Here is a 22,081-nt window from a genome sequence, read left to right on the forward strand (position 1 = left end):
ATACTTCTGAGTAACTACGCTACAGGTCATCAAAATTTGTTGTGGTGCACTGTAAGACGAGAGTACAAGCTGATGGAATATATTTCTCACCATTTCAGCATCTCGAAACAATTCCTGTTTCAAACAGAATGAATTTTAAGATTTTTTTTTATATAAAAGTGGTGAAGATGACACGTGGACTTGTACGTAGACAGCAGCTTTTCACAGGAACATACTGTCTCCAAGTTCAACCTTGAAGATGTAGACAGTATGCTCCTCTGAAACATCGGTACACTCCTACAAGTACCACGCAACATTACGACGCAGAAGACCAAAATCAACAGAATAAGTTTCGATTAGTCGGAAAGGTAAACGGAGTACACGATTTCTGAAGACGAATTAGCAGAACCAATTTGATGTTTTGTTACTACTGAACCCCAAAATTCTAAGAATCCATCCTATTTGTCCTCCATTTAACAATGCGAATTGATGCGTTGGTCAGACGTTTCGCTCTCTTGCTTGGTTTCGTACCTACACCCACGCTGCTTATTAGTGTTTCGTCACCATGGCAACTCCTCTCCATCCCTCTCTTACGCTCTCATTCCCCCCCCCCCCCCCCCCCCCCACTGACAAGTGATACATCAACAGGAGTTTTCAACACCACCCAACTCAATGCGTAACAAACTAGGTTCAGTTTCTAGAATACGCCATTCAAGAGGATAGAGGCGAATAAGATTCAAAATATGATACGTTTTACCTCTCGATATATCATCGAAACTTTAAAAATTTAGCGTTACTGGAATCTTCTCCCGTGCTTAAAATTGCCCGTAACTGACCAACTCTCTCTCTCTCTCTCGCTCAGAGCTGTATCATCCACGGGAAGCTGAGAGTAGCTCAGCTAAATCAAAATCCATCCCATAATTTTTTGGAAAATTAAAGTACAGTCTTCTTCCTTCAGTTAAATTTTAATATTATCCGCCCTACTGTTTCTAGATTTTATAAGCGGTCTCACCCTTCAGGTTACATCATCAGAATTTTAAGACTGAATTCACGGAGAAATATTTCAGAACAGCTTGAGTACTGAGATGTGATTGTCAACTTCTCAACAAGGATAAGATAAAAATTACGTGTTATGCCAATAAAGTTAATATGACAAGTCAAAAATGGTCTCATAACGAATGCACTCACTAAATATGGCTAAGATGAGTGGATGGTTCTCTTATTTTACATTCGGAAGGTCTTGGACTCGAATCTCGACCCGGCTACCGTGATCGAAGTTTGTTTGTTTGTTTGTGTGGTTTTTTTTTATACACATTCCTCATTCTCTCCAAGGAAACTCCAGGTCAGTACCTTAAATCGGGCCACGGCCACTTCCTTCCATATAATTTCCAATTAATTATTCATTGATCATTCTATAATTTAACTTGACACAATATGAACCACTAAAAAACATTTAACAAGACTGGAAAAGATTACGTGAATTCCAAAGGGGTTTTTCACACCACGTCACTGGGAGTGACGTCTTCGATGACCACGGATCAAAGAAACTGTAGACTTAGATCACTCTCACTGTAAAGGAATAACAAAGTCGCAAAATGGTGTCCGAGGTCACTGTCGTAAGAATGTGACCTGAAAATGATCTTCGATTTTCGTTGTTGCAAAGTCTTTCAACGATTACCCCGGGTCAGAAGGGTTGCCTAGACACGTACGATGTTTTTACGCTCCAGCCTAAAAAAAACACTTAACGAAATAAGAATAATGAATGTAAATGCCAAGATGACTCTTATGGGATGCTGCGTCTTGTCATCTGGTAGAAACTGACCGACGTTTCAGGACACTCATCGCCCTGATGATGGAAGCAGTAAGAACCTCCGAAACACTGGTAAATTTGTAAGGCGCAACTTCACAGAAGGCAGCCATTTCCATGTTCGTCGCCGCGAGAACATCAGGCACGTACCTTGCCACACTGCTTGCATTTGCCCTTCTGTGAACGTCGGTGAACCCAGTGGTGGTGGATGCACGTCTGCTCGCGGTACTGGCGTACGCCGACGTCCCTGAAAGTGGCCTTGCAAGAGAACTTGGTCCTGTCCATCAAGATATTAATGCAGCTCGTGTGCGCAATGATCTTGCACGCCGAACACTTCATCCTGGGTCCATGTTTCTGAAACGGAATCGTGGATTCACAGACCAATATCAAACATAACTAAGTCACAACTCTTACTTTCACTGCAAGCAACTTATTCTCACAACATTTCATTTTATTGTGTTAATTAGTAAACCATCACAATATAACTAGAGATAAAAAAAATATTTTATTTATTTCCGACGTTTCGGCCCATCTCGGGCCGTCATCTGGAGAACTTACGTATTTTTACTTAAACTCTATGATATATTAATATCATGGGACATGGTTATCACTTCAAGACACAGTAGGAAGTATATAATAATTCATAATTCAACGTTCAGTAACTTTACATTTTGCCGACAGAGTACATTAACTACATGATCTTTGTAATGGTGAAGTGATGTGTTTTCTTCGCGGTACGGACTGGATCCTTAAATATAATTTAGCTGGAAAATCCAAGTCTCTGTGGACGTACGTACTGTTTGAGACAGTCCTCCTCATATTGCGTCTGATGAGTTCCAACTTTGAAAAAGATCTTTCGTCTCACTTAGTCACTTTATTTTTCAGAGAAAGAGAGAGAAGGGGTAATAAAACTTCATGTGCAGCTGAGAATGTCAGAGCCATGAAGGGAAAGTCGCTAATTTAAAACCAATAAAAGTACTGAATAACCTGGAAGTAACTTTTTTTTTTTAAGATGGTATCTTTGAGAATTTTATTACTTCAGATCTTAGCCTTACTATTTAGTCTCTCGCGTTCAGGAAAGGGCACAAATTGGGAGTGTTCGAGGAAAAAATACCTCAGCAAGTGCAGATTCTCCATTAAATATTATTAGGATGATTAGATCAAAGATGAGATGCGTGGAACATGTCGCGGGCACAATATAAATGATAAATACGTAGAAAATTTTACCTACGAAGACCTACAAGGAGGTAGAAGAATAATATTAAAATGAATCTTACAAAAAATATGTATAGGGTATGGACTAATTCTTTTGGTCAGTATAATTGCTGCTGTGAACCCGGTAATGAAGATTGTGGTTCCATAAATTTCGTCGACATTTCTTGAGTAGCTGAGCGACAATTAGCTTCTCAAGGGCGTTATTTCTACTCGTTTCATTCGCCTCTGCGAACAACGCATAACAATTAACAATACAACTGGTTAATTATTCTGTATTAACAGCAAAGCGTCTGTTTACAGCAGAATTCATCGGCTAACTACGGGGGGGAAAAAGTGGTAGAACACCTGCGATGAATTAGCGGGATGCTGGAGGGAAGGGGTGGGTGATTTCGCCAAGGTATTGATCCTTCGTGGTGGTGGTGGCTACGATGGTCTCAATGTCCTCCCTCCATCCCCTCACCCCAATCAAACAGATCGAAATGGAAACCGCCTCATTTAGAAAACATCGCAGAAATGGCCTACGCCAACTTCTTTTATTTCCAAAGTTTACTTGTGAAAGTCGGAAATTGGTAAAGTTTCTTCCCAATGTTTATCTTCGTGCAGGCCACAAGAGTAACAATTCAAAGCTGAAGGAAGCCCTTCTAAGCATTTGCGATCCAACACTTCAACAGCTGGCGAATTTCGTATCGCACGTAGAAAGAACAAACAATATTTCTGGAGAGTTACAGCGTTTTTGGGCATAAAACACACACCACAAACGGTGATATACAAAGGAAATGATAAATAATGATAACCGGAACATGCAGATAAGAATTTTCTATCCCACGAACGAAACCATTTTAACACACCTAATTTCTGGAAGTTTCCATAGAGCAGCTAGCATTGGTTTAAATACCCTGTTCCTACATAAGTTCATCACCTTTGTCAAAAAATCTCTGTTCTGGACCTCACTCTGTACTTAACCAATTCTTACGTACATCTGATTCAAAACGAGACACTAATTGTCGCAACACAGGATGACATTTCGTTATAAATAATCAGTAAATTTATTATTATTATTTAGTGTTCTGTCTGAGGAGAGGTCCATATGAACAGGATCCTTCCATCCTTTTCTCGGAATGGGACCTGTTCATATACGTTCTTGGCAGATGATCCAGAAGTGGTTTGCCATTGCCTTCTTCTGTGTGTGAATGGAGTAATTGTTGGGATGCCACGGAGGAAAACTCCGTGTTGCCTAGACCACGGCCTTGCCAAACACAAGTTATAAATTCGGGCACCGCCGGGAATCGAACCCGAGACCCCCCTGGATTACAAGGCCAGCGTTCTAACCGCTAGACCACCGTGGAATTTAATCAGTAAATTACCAGTCAACAATGATGGAAAATCTAAGGTAGTGATATTTTCGCGAAAAGCCCAAAATTCCTTTCAACAATTACTCTAGTAACGGTTACAACAATACACATCCATAAACATAGCTCAAAATCCCTCAAAAACAAATGAACGCCCATCGAAGCCGGAAAGAACACGCTCATTATACGGACAGGCCCAGATGATGTATTAAACCAAGTTTAGTACGAATTAATCAGAAGACCCGATGTAAAGGAAAAGAGTAATTGTGACGTCTAACATTTCCCAGGGAGGGAGTGAGCAAACGAAAAATAACAAAGCAGTCATTCATGTAAAAAGACACTCTTCCTTAATGAGCTCTACTTAATTAAAACGAAGATGTAGTCGTTTATCTTCGTCTGATCTTCATTACAGATTTACTCAGTCTTCTTCGAGTGGTAAGACACAAATTAAAGATGAATTAATTTAGTGACGTTACTTCAAATGTAAACGATATGACAAACCACAGTCGCCATTTACTTCTCATGTTAAGGAGGTCCTTTGTTGAGACACGGACGACCTCAGGAAGCCGTGTCCCAGAGATTACGTAACAATCAAATGGGTGTTACTATTTATTATTTATTTATTTAGTGTTCTGTCTGACGATAGGTCCATATGAACAGGATCCTTCCATCCTTTTCTCGGACTGGGACCTGTTCATATACGTTCTTGGCAGATGATCCAGAAGTGGTTTGCCATTGCCTTCTTCTGTGTGTGAATGGGATGCCACGGAGAAACCGGGGAAGCCCCCGGAGGAAAACTCCGTGTTGCCTAGACCACGGCCTTGCCCAACACAAGTTATAAATTCTGGCACCGCCGGGAATCGAACACGAGATCCCCAGGATTACAAGGCCAGCGTTCTAACCGCTAGACCACCTCATCTTATTATTATTTAGTGTTCTGTCTGACGATAGGTCCATATGAACAGGATCCTTCCATCCTTTTCTCGGACTGGGACCTGTTCATATACGTTCTTGGCAGATGATCCAGAAGTGGTTTGCCATTGCCTTCTTCTGTGTGTGAATGGAGTAATTGTTGGGATGCCACGGAGGAAAACTCCGTGTTGCCTAGACCACGGCCTTGCCCAACACAAGTTATAAATTCGGGCACCGCCGGGAATCGAACCCGAGACCCCCAGGATTACAAGGCCAGCGTTCTAAGCGATAGACCACCGTGGCGGTGGGTGTTGCTACGACGAGCATAAATGACATAGCTAATGTAATTATACAGTCAGCTTCCTTAGCGTTAGTGTTTTGCAATACAAAGAATTTTATCATCACTATATTTAATATTTTTATTGTCCTCAGTGTAAATAACAGTGGAAATCAGCTCTCTCACCTCGGAAACAAGTCTAAAAAAAAATCTACAAGATTTACAGAACAAATATTCTCTGCGTTGAAGTGACTCACTGTGTCGTTGGTTAATCTTTCGGAGGGAGATGATAAATAAGTGAATAACCTGCCTTCAAAGTTCGCCATAAAACTACGTTTTTATGTGTGAAGATGTTTGTCTGATTTCTGGGTTCAACAGCCCCGCGTAGGCAGATACAGACGTTTCGGAAGAACATACTGTCTCTATCGAAGATTTAGACCAACGACGACAAACACCTGCTATGTTTCCAACGATAATCATATTTCTAAAGGCGAAAATCGAGCGACTTATTGCAAAAAAAAAAACCACCGAGTTTTATAGGATTTCAATTTTATTTTATTTACATATGAATCGAAAACAAATTAAATACCTGTTATACGATTTAAACAACGCAGTAAACATTCATTATATTGGGTGTCCGGTGACTTTACATCAGTCAGAAATGTCGTATGAAAATATCGGCGAAACTTCTCATTCAGGTACTCTGTCACGTGTCTACTGAAACGAGAATTTGCCTCCGCTATGCTAGAAATATATTCGTATCCGGATTCCCTGAATATATTATTCAACCTCACTGACATCTGAGTCGGAAAAATACCAACCACCCCGTACTTAAGCAACGCGTAACATCAATATTATCAACGTCGTCATACACCGAACTTACCAGAACATTACACGGACACACACAGCAAATCAAACAGCTTAATACTTGAAGACGACCGTCTTCTGGGTTGTTGCGCTGTGTAGTCTGGTAGAAGTTCACCGACGTTTCAGAGGTCCATCATCAGGGCGATTGGTAAGTCATCGCCCTGATGACGGAGGCAGTATGACCTCTGAAACATCGGTGAACTTCTACCAGACTACACGGTGGTACAACCCAGAAGACAGCCATCTTCAGACTCACCGCCGTGAAAACCTAAAATCCTACAGCTTAATACTTATTTTTATTTTTATTTAGTGTTCTGTCTAACGACGGGTCCATATGAACAGAATCCTTCCATCCTTTTCTCGGACTGGGACCTGTTCATATACGTTCTTGGCAGATGATCCAGAAGTGGTTTGCCATTGCCTTCTTCTGTGTGTGAATGGAGTAATTGTTGGGATGCCACGGAGGAAAACTCCGTGTTGCCTAGACCACGGCCTTGCCCAACACAAGTTATAAATTCGGGCACCGCCGGGAATCGAACCCGAGACCCCCAGGATTACAAGGCCAGCGTTCTAATTTCTGCAGTAAATGTACTTCTCACTGTAACATTTATGCAAACGTTTGGATTTAAGGAAGAAAAACCCTGATAAGGTAAGTCAAGATCGTAATCCTAGAATCATAAAGAAATCTTAAGAGCCCGTATCATGTCTGAAGATGAGGAAATACATGAGAAACTCATTCGATATTACATTTTGGGCACGTTTCCCGGAACAGGGCACAGATCGGAACAGTACCGTGCTGTATGACGTCTCTAGCAGTGGCTAAGATAAGCTTAAGCAAACCCAAACTACACGGAACTCTTAAGAGCACTTTATATTACAATTTCCCATTATCTCTGTTCATTTCCGCACTTCACTTGTTTCTGTAGTCACGAGTGTTCTATATATGCACACACAGGCAATTAATAAAAGCACAGCACGGTGGAGGTCTACAATGTCGATGGGGGTTTAAGCCCCCCCCCCCCACCACCACCACCACGGAGGTTGGTGGACGTGTCGTATTTATACCCAACCCCCATTTTCAAAGAAAAAAGTAGGTTTATGAGGTCACAACGTCATCTGTAGGCGTGTTTCCCCCCCCCCCCCCTCCCACTTTAAAATGAAGAACTGATATATTTTCACAAAACTTCGTGGCGTTTTTCTTATACGTCTTCGATTCAAATCCATACACACTTTTCATATTATCTCATGCGTGACATATGTACCGTCCATCACATACCCTTCTTTGATTTCATCACGATAATAATTTTTTTTAAATAGTATACTTAATTAAGTTCCTCGTTAAGTAATTTCTCCATCCTCATGTTACTTATTCTCTCTTAGGTCATAACTTGTGTTGGGCAAGGCCGTGGTCTAGGCAACACGGAGTTTTCCTCCGTGGCATCCCAACAATTACTCCATTCACATACAGAAGAAGGCAATGGCAAACCACTTCTGGATCATCTGCCAAGAACGTATATGAACAGGTCCCAGTCCGAGAAAAGGATGGAAGGATCCTGTTCATATGGAACTGTCGTCAGACAGAACACTAAATAAATAAATAGGTCATAAAACCAAATAATCTCCTCAGCACCCTCTTTTTCAAACACCCTCAGTCTACGTTCTTACCTTATCGTGAAGAGACGAAGTTTCACACCCATACAAAACAACAGATAACATATCAGAATTTGAAAGGAAAACGTAATAAAATTCAGGGAATGTTCAGATATGAGATTCTCACGTCAACGTGTATCAAGACAGCAGTGTTCTCTCTAGAACGTCGGTAAACATCTAACACTAAACGGTGTTACATACCAGAATGCAGCCATCTTTAAAGAATGTTACCGCAGTGCAATTCTGCGAACACGAAACATAAAGAGTTTAAAGAAGTATCGAATTTGTAATTTCTGAGTTTTATTACCAACATTACCTAAATAACAGCTGAAGCATGAAGAGGACGCGGCCATCCAAAGCGAGACGAAGACGCTCAGAGGATGTCGTCTAGCGGTTTGGTCATAAACCCCCCCGGAAGCACCAATTATTTCTGAGGCTACCTCATTCTGCTATGTAACATCGTAGTTTTGAACAAGTCCTGCTCTTATGTCGAAAATAAAGGACACATTTCGTACCGATGCTATAAGATACGATTGAATAAAAATTTACTTGGATATTATCCATCGTCTAGTAAATATAAAACGTAAAACGACGTTTCGGAGATGGGACTCTATCTCCGTCTTCAGGTTCCTACACAGTTGGGCCCACTAGATAGAGCTAATCCCTATCTCCGGTTTCTATCTAGTGGGCCCAACTGTGTAGGAACCTGAAGACGGAGATAGAGTCCCATCTCCGAAACGTCGTTATACGTTTTATATTTACTAGACGATGGATAATATCCAAGAAAGGTCCGGAGATAGGGATTAGCTCTATCTAGTGGGCCCAACTGTGTAGGAACCTGAAGACGGAGATAGAGTCCCATCTCCGAAACGTCGTTATACGTTTTATATTTACTAGACGATGGATAATATCCAAGGAAATTTTTATTACCCATCTCCGAAACGTCGTTTTACGTTTTATATTTTATATTTTACTAGACGATGGATAATATCCAAGGAAATCTTTATTACCCATCTCCGAAACGTCGTTTTACGTTTTATATTTACTAGACGATGGATAATATCCAAGGAAATTTTTATTCAATTCACTCTTCACCATCGTCAAGAAGTTTTAGATTTGCTATAAGATACGGCTTTCATTTAAATATACGATACATAATTTCCAACAAGACCATAAAACCATGCGCGAAAAGCCAAAACCTTCAGTGACATTCGTAAAAAAATGTTTAACACACTTTTACTACAAGTAGCGTATAACGATGACGCACAACAAAGGTTATATAACAATACGGGATCCGTGCATTCATACGTCACTGGTAGCCAATTTTAAGATTGGAGAAGACATCTGAACGCGATACAAACGAACAAACCTCCTATGGCGTGGAATGACTCAGAATTTTTACTCTACAAATTTCGCCATCCTAACAAAATTTAGTTAAGTACAAATTCCGCGGTTTTCTCCAGACACCCGCTACTTCATTCCTCCAACACCCTCAGTCCGCGTTCTTCCTTAGCGTGAGAGACCAAGTTTCACACCCGTATAAAACAACAGGTAACTTTATGGTTTCATATATTGTAATCTTCACGTTCTTTTGACAACCATATTAAGTTTGGGGACACTAAAATTTCACAGAGGACATTCTCGATCATTATCATTTGTCTCTATTATATAACTACTCATTTCAACTGAAAGCGGCTACAGTGAATCTTCCAACAACGATTAAACCATTTCACCCCATTAATTCTGATTATGTCGGGGCAGAAGCCTTGAGTATTCAAGCTAGAGTCTGCTGCTGCTGATGAGACTAAATATTATATAAGGATTCAGTCCGTACCGCGAAGTAAACACAACTCTTCACCATTACAAAAATCAACTGGTTAACGCTGACCATTCAGTGTTAGTATAGTTCGTGCTGTGGTAGAACCAGGATGTTAAGCACCGCTAAAACAAAAGCCCGCCACAAAGACACAATCCTAAACCAGTTCCAACCACCTACGATCCTCCGAACGTCATTACAATCCATCTTAATATTATCCTCACATCTCCTTTATTTGTCAGATACGTCACGGAACGTCTGGAGTGGGAGTGTTCGGAGGAGTGTTCAGGTAACTCCACGGAGAAAAATCCTCCGTGAGAATCTTTGAGGAACCTGAACGTTCATTACCGCGTTCATAAAAGCCAATGACTCCACCAGATCCCGGAACATTTTAATACAATCCACACACTCACAACGCATTTATTTAAGATCCATTTTAATATCATCCTATCACATAGGCGTCCTAAATGGCCAGGCTTCCAATAATATAGTATGAATGCTATATGTCCAGCCCATCGCATCCTCATTGATTTTATCGTACTTATTAATAGCTCCCCTCTCAAAGGTTAAAGTACTTCGCTCAGGATGGAGACCTACAGACTGAGTACGTACAACCCTCATGTCCTAGTTCTAGCCAGATTGCCTTGGTAAGCGGAGAGTGTTTGACATCGTGAGTTACAGCAATCAGTACTTACAGTACAATCATTTTCCCCTACATAGCAAAAATCTCCAGATGCAGAGGTTGGTACCCACAAATGCTCGCTGTTGTTCGCAGTCTCACTCCAGTCGGGTGTCGAACGGAGGATCCGCTGCTCCGAAACATCCGAACTCACTGCTTTCCTGTAACAAAGAACCACGTATTTGGTGTTCAGTAATTAATACATGCGCGCGGCCGACATAATAGAACTTTTGTGTCACACCGCAGAGAATTTCAAGACGCCAGATTTGCTCCAAGTACCTTATTTTCCCTCAATCATAACTTTCATAGCACCCGAGTCTTTCGCCATGCTATGCACCGGTAAACTAACAGCACTAATCAGAAAAGAAACAAATTACCTCATAATTCTCGTTCAAATATTTACTTACGGACGTGTACTGGGTATTTTCTAAGAAGTATACACAATTACAAATATTACCGCATAAGGTCAAAATTCCTGAACAGAATTACCATGTTTACAACACAAAACCATAAATCTTATCCCTTTAACAGCAAATGAACACCAACCAAAGAAAATACTGAGAGAAAATAAAAGGCCCCAAAACCCCTAACACATGATCACCACCTAACCTAACTTAACCCAACCTAACCTAATTTAACCCAACCCAACCTAACTTAATCTAATTTAACCTAACCTAACTCAACGCAACCTAACCTAACCGAACCTAACCTAACCGAACCTAACCTAACCCAACTTAACCTAACCTAACCTAACCTACCAAAATTTGCTTATTTTACAGACGGAGATTACACGGGCTCCAAACTCAGTTAATCTTTGTGCGTTTTAAAACTACAATCAGTAACTAACTCCACGGAGCACAGCCCTCGAGAAGCTGACAGTTGTTCAGTTAGTCAAGAAATTTTCTAATATTTTACTGAAACCGAAAGTTTCATTACCGTGTTCACAAGAACCCGCCAATGAACCATACCCTGAGCCAGCTGAATCCAGTCCACACCCTCAAATCCTACTTTCCTAGGATCCATCTTAATGTTATCTTTCCACCTGCTCAGCCTTCCAAAAGTTTTTACTTTCGCATTCTTTCTTGTTTCCCTAAATTTTTCCTTGAGCGTAAGAATCTACCAAACTTCAAAGAGCACAGTCCTTCCTATGAAGCTGACAGTTGTTCAACTACTCATGTAATTCTGTATTTCAGGAACATTAAAAGTCATTAAAATGATCCTGAGTCAACAATTATACAGAACGTGCGTCTTATTTATCATGAACTTCAGAGTTCCGAGAAGTGGACAGGATAATATTAGTTTACGAGCTGCATAGTAACAGGCATTTTCAGAATTATTCTTCTCCTAATTTAATAATGCAAATATCTCTCCATGAGAAGAACTTCTGAAAACTTTTACAACAAAATTTACATACCTAGTACAGAAGAGACGTTCTACGTAAGGGATTAATAACACTTCTTTCAATTTCGGTTCTGACGAGATTCAGACTGCCATAAGCAATTTAAATATCGATTCGTACGAAGTTTCTTGCAGTTAAATACCTAAGCCAACTTCATCCACTCCTTTGTGTTCTTTTGCCCACTGACAGCCTTAAAAACAGTACGCTGTGACCGCGGAGGTCTTGTCATTATTTAATATAAACGACGTTTCGGCAATTGGCCATACTCCTGTTTTCAGGTGTCTGGTAAAACCGTCAACTGTCCGGATCAAACCCGGGATCTTTTGAATACTAGGCTAATACATTAAAATATACCTCAGGCAATCAACAATGACCAACCACTGCCTCAGAGATTTGGTAAATGTATTTCGTCTCTCTTTTTAAAGAACACCTTATAGCTCCATATTCCTTTGTCTTAAAACAGACGCCTACACGTTTCAGGGGGCCTGTTAGTATTCTGTTCACGTCGGTTAACAATTTATTGAAGCTGTTTATTCACCCAATTACAATAATAAATATTTAGGTAATTCTAAAAATGTTTAGTTTTTACTAATTAGTTTATAATTTCGTCTAATCTGGTTACGTCGTTCGAGCCAAGCGTTAAGATAGTTAAATCATAATATCCAACACACATGCCATAAAAGTACGCCATGTTTCAATCGCAGAGATATTTCATAGAATGACGATTTCACAATAATCCAATGCAAACAGTCCCAACGCTTATTCAATTACAGGATGTACACATTACGATAACTGGTCGTGTTGGTATGCCTGAATCACCAACATAAAAAAAATACACAATGACGAAAACACTGTTGCATATAATCACCACTTCAACTACACTCACATTTCAACACAGGGCTGGATATATATTTTTTGTCTTATATTTTAAAACAGAAAACGAGAATGAAACTCTACAATAATAACAACATCGCAGCGTCAATTATTATTTCTTTCACAATTTCGTAACAGAAATGAAACATACAAGCAACAATGTCTACATACTTAATATAAAGTATATAATTAATAATGAATGTGAACAATTATTACAAGAGGTAAAATCTGAAAGAAATTTATCATAACATAATGTAGTCTGATGATTTACCTCATACATTCTTCACTGGAAGTCCTCTTGAAATCATAAGCACAATCTGTGACACATTCTATACAGCCCGTGTCTAAAGTAACACAGATTCTTCAGTCTAATTGACTTTAGTTTCGTGTCAAAGCATCATGGAAGGATAATTCTGATAGTACAACGCAAGAGTCTTCAGAATACATCCGACTCAGCCACTCCGTTGAGGAAATCTAACCACACAAATACGTAATCAATACGAAAAAAAAAAAAGAGTTGACAGTGGAACCGCGGTTCCTGAGAATCTGACGTAAATACGTCTCTGTAATGCAATGAAAAATTATCTACTCTACGACGCACTTCTACAACCGATTCACAGCTCAGCGGATTGTTGACGGCAGTAATGTAACACAACAATGTCGAGTAAACATATGACGTGTCTTAGGCAACATAACAATGCGCGCAAGCTGACCATTGTTGATATGGATCTTACACGTTTTCCTTTCACTTTTTTGCTGAATAACCCTTCAGTATAGACGTATTTACGTCAAAAACATATTACATAAGAGAAAGACGTTTAACTTGAACACTACAGACTAATCAAATGTTACTGCCTTTCGTAACACGCACATTAAAAGTACATGCACGATGTTTCAATCAACATATGTTCCCGGATGTTGTATCAAATCACGACAGCTTTTGTACTCCAACTTTGTCCGCAATGGACAAACACACTCGCGTTTCTGTGACAGTGTCACGGAGGCACAGGGTATCACAATTGCCGTTCGTGTGGTTGTCGCCGGCGGAACTCAACAGGAACCAGGAAAAGAAAAAAAAGAAAAAGAAAAGATACGCATGGAAACAGCATTGCCAACGTTGACGTTTGTTGCCAATTGCACACAAGGACAAGCTGTTTCTAATATTTTACTCCTGTGTCCGCGGCGGTGGTCAGAGAGAAAATTATATATTACGACAAAGGTCACAGAGCGCTGATGTCTGGCTAATGAACAGAATAGTCACTAGTTCCGTTTTACGTCACATGAACATACAGTAAGCAAAACATCATGCTGACCTGAGGCCATTGTTGTAAAACATAACAATAACCAGAAGACAGCCATCTTTATACTCACTGCTGAGAACCTCAAATGTCATTTAAGTATTCCAAAGTACCTTCCCTCGTTCTGACATAGTAGTATGCAGCCGGGCAATGGAAATGAGCTTCAATTATGTACCTGGACGATGTCCAAATGCGGGCTTCGTTGTTAACCTTCGGCGTGTATTACGAGAGTTAGTGTCTGATAAATAATTTATTAGTAATAATATTATGTTGGTATATTTATATAAGCCAAACCAGCTGGTGGCGTATTTTAAGGCTATCTGCACACGGGGCCCCAAGAGTCTTAGAATTTATAATAGAAATATTATTCTTATACCAATTGTTTATGAATTATATTTAGTATCCTATAATCGGTGGGCCTCAGACTTGGATATTCCACGGCACAACACAGGCTCAAATGGGGTACAATGTTAAAATGCATCTCAAATACAGTGTGACGACACTGGATTAATCTGGTTGCCGGGCTTTTGTCAACACGGTAATGAACCTTCTGGTTACTTAAAAGGCGGGGAATTCAGATACGACACAAGAATACAAACGCTCTAAAACTTACATTGAGACGCTCGTCTAAGAGTCCAGTCCACAACTTCAAAATCTGTTTCTCAAAGGTCAATTGTATTACCAACCTTTCAATCTATTCCAAGGTCTCCGCCATGGTTTTACACGTCCAGCCCATCTCATCGCCCCTCATTAAAGCAATGCACTTTGTGTGATTAACCCGTGTCTACCAGCATCAATAAATCAATATGTAAACTATGTAATATCATGTGTTCTGTACACAGATACGGTCACAATGTTATAAATTATTTTGTATTGATCGCTTAGAGTGTTTCATACATCAGGAACAAAAATAAATTCTCTCACATGTAAAACGAAAGAGTTTCTGCGAAATGCAAAGTGGAAATGACAGAGGCTGACAAATTCCACCCGCCTTTCATTAAAACCAACCACGGCCTTAATAATACGTCAATTTTTGTACTGAAAAAATAGTTTACATTCGCTTTCTTCTTTAAATTATAGACTTACTTTTATAGCACTGAAGGTCACGTTAATATGACTTAATAAGTAGTTAAAACAACATTCATGATTAAGTTATGAGGTATTATTCCACTGACATACAAGGCTTGAAAAATAACGCCAAGTCATTGCAGAACTTAAAATTCATCGTGAATCCCAAGGCTCGGAAGACAATACGCTGTTATTTTTATCAATCTGTATTGCCTCGTAGTTAAGGTAGATTATTATATTTTTCATTGTCGAGATGAAAGTTAAGTTAGATCTCCACATAAAAACAACTGAGATTATATTTCAAAGCATAAAAATTCTTTTTGACGTAAATACGTCTATGAGGAAGGGTCATTCGCCAAAAAAGTGTTACGAAAAAGTGTAACTTCATTGTTATGTTGCCTAGGAAACCTCATCTGTTTACTCAGCATCGTTGTTACCTAGGAAACGTTACATTACCTTACCTTACATTACAAATTCATTACATTACATTACTTTACATTACATTCATCTACCACAGACCCATCTTAAGCGTAACTAATTCAAGTTAAATAAGCAAAGTCTTAATCAAACTTTACTCAATTGTAAAGCATGTATAAAGGAAATATTTAGAATAAAGCCAATATATAAACTTCCTTTCCGTATAGACGTATTTACGTCAAATTCTCCGGAGTCGTGGTTCCACTGACAATTTTTAGATTGTCCTTAAGTTACGTGTTTAAATTACATCGCTACACTCTTTGTCCAGTTTACGTGACAGAAACAGCTGGAAATCCATTGCGAAAATATCAACAATTAAAAAAAAAAAAGTCGAAATTTCAAAACAAAATCCGTTTATATAAACGACTACCGCGAATTTCCAAATTCGATCAGGCGAGCGAGTAATCGTATTTTCCAAGCCTTGTTCATCTACGTAACTTAGTAAATGCAATAAACCATATGGAGTAAAACTCACGAGAAAGAAATCATGCACTATAAACCTGAATACGTACCATTTGTTGACCCAGACTGAATTAACGATCTGACAGTCATAACAAACGTCAGTTACATACCCCTTAACAGCTGGTCCATACGGTGACGTATTGGCCATTGCAAGGGCCTTGTACCTCGCTTGTTCATCTGTAGGCAGGACGATGTCAACCGATCGGGAACGAAGGGCAACTTGTGGGACCTGAAGGGTCAACACTTGGTCCAATTCCTCGGTCTTATTGTTAGAAGACACTTTGGTAAAACAGGAGTCCACGGATGCAGCTCGGTCTCTCTTGAGCTCAGGAACTTTGAGGTAGAAGTCGCCTACAATCAACCCCACGCCACCTTCAACGCAACTTCCGACACTACCGCCACTGACCACGCCACTTCCTTCAGAAGTAACATCAGAGATGTTTTCTAACGAATTAGTTCCGGGTTCGACGACAAAGAATGCTTCCTGTCTTGCGAGTTTCGGCGACGTTATGGAACGCCGCCTTGTAGCGGGTGACCCTGGAACACCTTCCTCGCCAGGAGGAGGGCATTCTAACGAAGCGGAGCCCGGCGAAATGGGCGAAAGAGTCACTCGAATGCTACACTGTGTGTTCGGGTTGTTCACTTCGAAACTACCGTCCTTAGATCCCATTTCGTCATCATCGTCCCAGTCACTGGAAGAAGTATCACTGTAACTTGATGATCTCGTCTGGCTTTGATGATTTTGTGCCAGTTCGTCGGCTCGGGCTACAGCCCGAAGCCTCGAGAATTCTTCAACACAACTGCAGTGGAAGCAGGTTGCAGGCATCTTGTCACTTGAAGACCTCCGTCGCTGAAACCTCCTTGGAACTTCAAGGTACATTGTAGAATCTTCAGAACCACCGGAATCAAAACTCTTAGAACGCTGATTAAGAAACTCAGGGACTTTAAGGAACCCGCTGACGCCTCCCCCTGGTCCAAAGTCCTTGTCTTCTGTCATCTGTTGATTACGTTTAGCTTCCAACTGGATCTCATCGAAGGAAGCTGACCGAACCTGTTTGGGAACTTCTAAACTGCTCTGAGTCTTCATCTCGGCCCCAGTTGGAGTACGCGACCGTTTGAATGTGGTCCGGAGTCTTTGCATAGTGCAAAAACACTTACTGGAGACGTTAGTGTGTGTTGTGATGATAAGAGTTGTCCCAGATGCGTGCCGGACCAAAAAATACCTGTTGGCCCCAGGGTAAGGGGTTTCCGGTGTCGAACTGAGTTCCTGGACGATGCGTCTCTGGCTGTCGTGAAGGCGGAAGTGACGTGGAGGTACCCATCATCATCCTCCTCTTCCCCTCCCGCGTCTGATGATGATGATGATGATGATGACGGTGCTGTGTTGGTGAGATTCATGAAATCGACACTGTAATTAACAATAGTTCATGCAGTGACACAAAAACTTCCAACAGTTTTAATACAGATTTCAAGTTTGTGTTTCCGGGTCCTGTAAGTGTCAATGTTTTTACCGGAAAGTAAACTTCATTAAGTGCAGATCTCTGTGGCACACGATGAAGTACCATGGTAAAAATACGACAACTGGCTTGACGCAGATAAACACGAAGACTGTCGGAGAACGGCAATTCGGAGACTGCACAGATAACACTATCAGTATTCCTTAACACCGGAAGAGCTACATGCGTCAATATTTGATAATCGATCTCTGCCGGTCGATATCTGCACGAGTGGAACGTTCACTTGACCTGGGAGCAACATTGAGCTAACGCGCACTTTTTATTAAAACTGATATTAAACGGATATAAAATTAAACAATGCTGATCTAATTCCGCTTTGTAAAATTCTGAAACACAACAAACCACAAGCCTCTGTACAAAAATATTTCTCTCGTTATTACAGGATTTCCTAATTCGTGAGTTGGCCCACTGTTGCTCTAAAGTTTCGAACTCCTGTTCTTCACAAAAAAATTGTCGGGATAATAAAACCTAAGATGTCAGACGCAACGGGAATAAATACCCACGAAGATGTGAGAAATCTGACGATGGAGACAGCAAACGCCTATAAAAATTCGGGTCAATTTCTAGTCATCCTCGGCTCCATAGACTAGTTTCAAAATATTTTCTGCATAAAATAGGATTTGGAATATTTTAAAACAAATCCAGAAACACGCGATATTTGTTCGTATCTCCTCTTAAACACAAAGAGAAACAAATTATAAAAAAGGAACGCGGAGATAAAGTCTTAGGCACTTAAAAAGATTTATTCTCTATTTTAGGAATTACATCATATATCTCGTGAAGTTCAAATGAAGCAGACAAGTAATGAATACCAAGCGAGCAGGATGTGGAAGGCTGTGCGAGAAATAGCTCGTCTCCTCCTCACGTTTACGATGGTTTTATTGGGCACTCTGAACGAAGGTATTTTTCAATTTCTGATTACAGTGTTGTTTGTAACATGAGTTTGTCCAAATCCAAGGAAAATCTGTATTACAGCAGAATTTACATCGATGTTTCATAACAAATCTAATCAAGAGACTACAATCACCGCGAAAATGGACGAATTAATGACAGCGAAACAGACGCTACCTTAAGCTCTCGAGTGACATTTTAGGAAGTCTGAAAATGGCTAACCCGATCACAAACAAATTACAAAAAAAAACAGACGATAACAGTTCGTAAAGCAAAGACAAGCAGAACACGTTGCATGCATGGGGAACAGAGAAATGCTTACAACATTTTAGTCGGGAAACCTGAACGGAAGAGACGTCTTGTAAGACTTACTTAGTGTATCAGCAAGAACAAATAATACAATTTATCGTGAACAGCGTATTAGGGCTAGAAATTAATTCAATAAAAGGCGAGACATTTCTTGACTGCCTCAGCGACGATTAGCGTCTCAATCTGCTGACTAAAAGTTGCATTTAAAAAATTATATTTAAGTTTATATTTTATACACCTGAAGATGGTTCTTTTAGAACCGAAACATGTCGTGTAAAGGAGTGATGATCTAATGTAAATCGAACATTTCGATAGAGAGCATCATTTGATATATTTTAAATATTTAAATGTTAATTATGGTAATATTTTAATATTTAATAGGAATTTTATTGTGATTAGACTGACAAGATTAAACAAATATAAATGGGATTAGTTAATTAGTTAGTTAGGGCACTGGTGGACGACAAACTTCGAACAGTGTATGCAGGCTTAACCATAATCATTTATAAATATATATCCGAGGTCAAATGTATGTTAGGGGAAACTCATCGTCTTTCGTCCGTCAGTATCCCAGAAGTTTTTCTCCTTTAATTCCCTAACCATTTTCAACATCTCTTCACTTCGATTCCATTCCATCGCATTGGAGGGCGCTTTCAATATAGGATGTGGGCGAAGGTGATCTTGTGTTCTCTTGCTCTCGTGAATCAAAAGGAATTCGATATGTGAAATTCACCATTCCGTCCTCCAACCCGTGCATGCCTTCATCGTATTGCTGTGAAGTTCTTGACACGAGTAACCTACGCTACTGCGAAATCAGTCCTTGCGTGAAACTGATCTTCGGGCAAGCAGTTTCACAATCGGGCAACACAAACGGAAATGTAAAAAGTGACATTTCCTAAATTCGCAGATGCATGGTTAGCACTCCTGCAACGTACTCTTTAGGTCCTGCAATTCGTTCACACCAAAAATCAACGCTACATAAGTCAGTTGTAAAAAGTTAAAATAACGCAAGAATCAATTATCTATCAACAATTACGGACACCCAAATTTTTCATATTCGGGATTACATTTTCTCGAATCTTAACCGGAAGCCATCCTTTCCTCAGTTCCTACTAGTAAACAGTACCTTCAAGCATCATGTCAGGACAGTTTCCTACAAAAGCCTTCTTCACCCTCTAAAGCCAAATTGTAACTATATGTACCACCTACTTAAACAATCAGAATCTTTGAATTTTGCATTTGTGTGTTTCGTATAATTACCTGAACAGCGTTGACCAGTCGAGCTTCGTAATGGTGAAGACAGCCATCTTTAACCTCTATAATATCAACGCGACACTAAATACATACTTTAATGTGGCAAAAATATTAAAATATTTTAACCTCATCTTCGCAGAGTCTTAAAACCATCTTTAAAGTTCCTTCTTCAAGCTGAGAAAACTTACAGATTGTCCTCAAGAATTGTTCCTGACTGAATACCTGTACCCTGATATGTTATAGAATATATCGTGAGGAAACACGACAAACAGCTTGTGCGTGCGTGCACAGTGTAGTATTTCATGTTACAATTGGTCACCGACCGTGTGGATTTTTGTTACAGACAAATATGGTGACACGTAAAAAGGCAAATATAAAATTATAAAAAAGATATGTTCTCCAACTGAGTACGTACATGTCTAAAAACGCATACATTTCAATTCTTTCTCGATGTTACAGGACAAACTGAGAGATAAAGCTACAGAAGGACCATGAAGATGCCAGTTATGAATTCGGTTCCTAAATAATATTTAAGAATTCAGTCCGTACCGCAAAGAAAACACAACATTTCACAATTACAAAGATCAACTGGTTAACGCTGTTAAAGGAAATAATAGCTGAAAATCATAAAAAAACGAAACACATAAATACACTGTATGAAAAATAAAAAGTTAGTGAATATTAAAGCAGGTGGTACATATACTTACCACTGTGCTTTCAACATTTTTATTTATTTAGTGTTCTGTCTGAAGACAGGTCCATATGAACAGGATCCTTCCATCCTTTTCTCGGACTGGGACCTGTTCATATACGTTCTTGGCAGATGATCCAGAAGTGGTTTGCCATTGCCTTCTTCTGTGTGTGAATGGAGTAATTGTTGGGATGCCACGGAGAAAAACTCCGTGTTGCCTAGACCACGGCCTTGCCCAACACAAGTTATAAATTCGGGCACCGCCGGGAATCGAACCCGAGACCCCCAGGATTACAAGGCGAGCGTTCTAACCGCTAGACCACCGTGGCTATCTTTCAACATTACTGAATATAAATTCTGTGAACTCTTTAGCAGACAAGAAAATACAGACTGAGCGTAAAATGAAACGTAAACAAATACGAAATAAAGAGGAACTCATTTCAAGGTTTCTCAACAGAAAAAACAATTTTAATCCGATTATAATTTTGTTCTGCCAACTGTAAGACACTAATAAATTAGATTCCTTTCTGTTGGTTTTTATAGTATGGGTTCTTTTTAAAAAAAAAACACTCAGTCATAGACCAATTCTATCTTAGAGACTAAGCGACAAGAATTTCAAAAAACTTTATGTTTATTGTCGCCAGTTTTCTCAATTAGCTTATAGAACATGAGAAATCTAATTTTTATGCCAAAGTTTCCGTGAAGGATCAACATCTCCTACTACACAATATAACTAATTCATTCCTGTAACAACAACAAAGAAAGTACACGAAGAAATATGGCCTGCGGACTTAAGTTACGAAGCGTAACCTACTCCTTGCTTAGAACAAGTTATCGTCATTGTAATCTCTCTTCTTTTATCTCATGACTTATCTATTTAATTAATCTGCACAAATGTCACAAATTAAAAAAAAACCTGAGCATATTTCTTTCGTCATTATTCACCGTCTGTATAATAAAGGCATAAGTCTACAACAAATTGGAGTCAGGTTCCTAAGAGGGAGATAACAAACTGTCTGAAATGAGACCGCTCTGAGGCCTAGGCGTAGATGGGAAGATAATATTAAAATGAATCTTAGATAAGTCTGGAGGGTGTGGATTGGATTCATCTGGCTCAGGATAGGGACCGGTATTCCGCTCTTGTGAACGCGTAAATGAACGTTCCGGTTCCATAAAAATCGGGAAATTTCTTGACTAACAGCGTAGAATACTATCAGCTTATCATGAAATGCAAATTAAGGCAAATTCTGGGATAATACTTAAACTAAGCCAAGGCCGTTTCATATGACTG

The 22,081-nt window shown here is 39.7% G+C and overlaps 1 protein-coding gene across 9 annotated transcripts in view; it reads right to left on the reverse strand.

The window, feature by feature from the left end:
* rdgA (retinal degeneration A) overlaps nucleotides 1-22,081 on the reverse strand; it is a 222,342-nt gene that overhangs the window by 41,541 nt on the left and 158,720 nt on the right. For 5 of the 9 annotated variants that reach the window (XM_087346031.1, XM_087346043.1, XM_087346028.1 and 2 more), the window contains exons 3-4: nucleotides 10,568-10,712; nucleotides 1,937-2,140 (exon numbers count right to left, since the gene is read on the reverse strand). In XM_087346031.1, coding sequence (XP_087202157.1) covers nucleotides 1,937-2,140; nucleotides 10,568-10,712 — 349 coding nt within the window. Of the gene's footprint in view, nucleotides 1-1,936; nucleotides 2,141-10,567; nucleotides 10,713-16,238; nucleotides 17,537-22,081 lie in introns of all 9 variants that reach the window. The other 4 variants (XR_015534387.1, XM_087346012.1, XM_087346017.1 and 1 more) reach the window with 1 other exon arrangement.

This window comes from Zootermopsis nevadensis, unplaced genomic scaffold, assembly GCF_977971745.1.
Source record: "Zootermopsis nevadensis isolate Lab colony 2312 unplaced genomic scaffold, Znev_1.0 Znev_ptg000001l, whole genome shotgun sequence".
Classification (NCBI taxonomy): Eukaryota; Metazoa; Arthropoda; class Insecta; order Blattodea; family Termopsidae; genus Zootermopsis; species Zootermopsis nevadensis.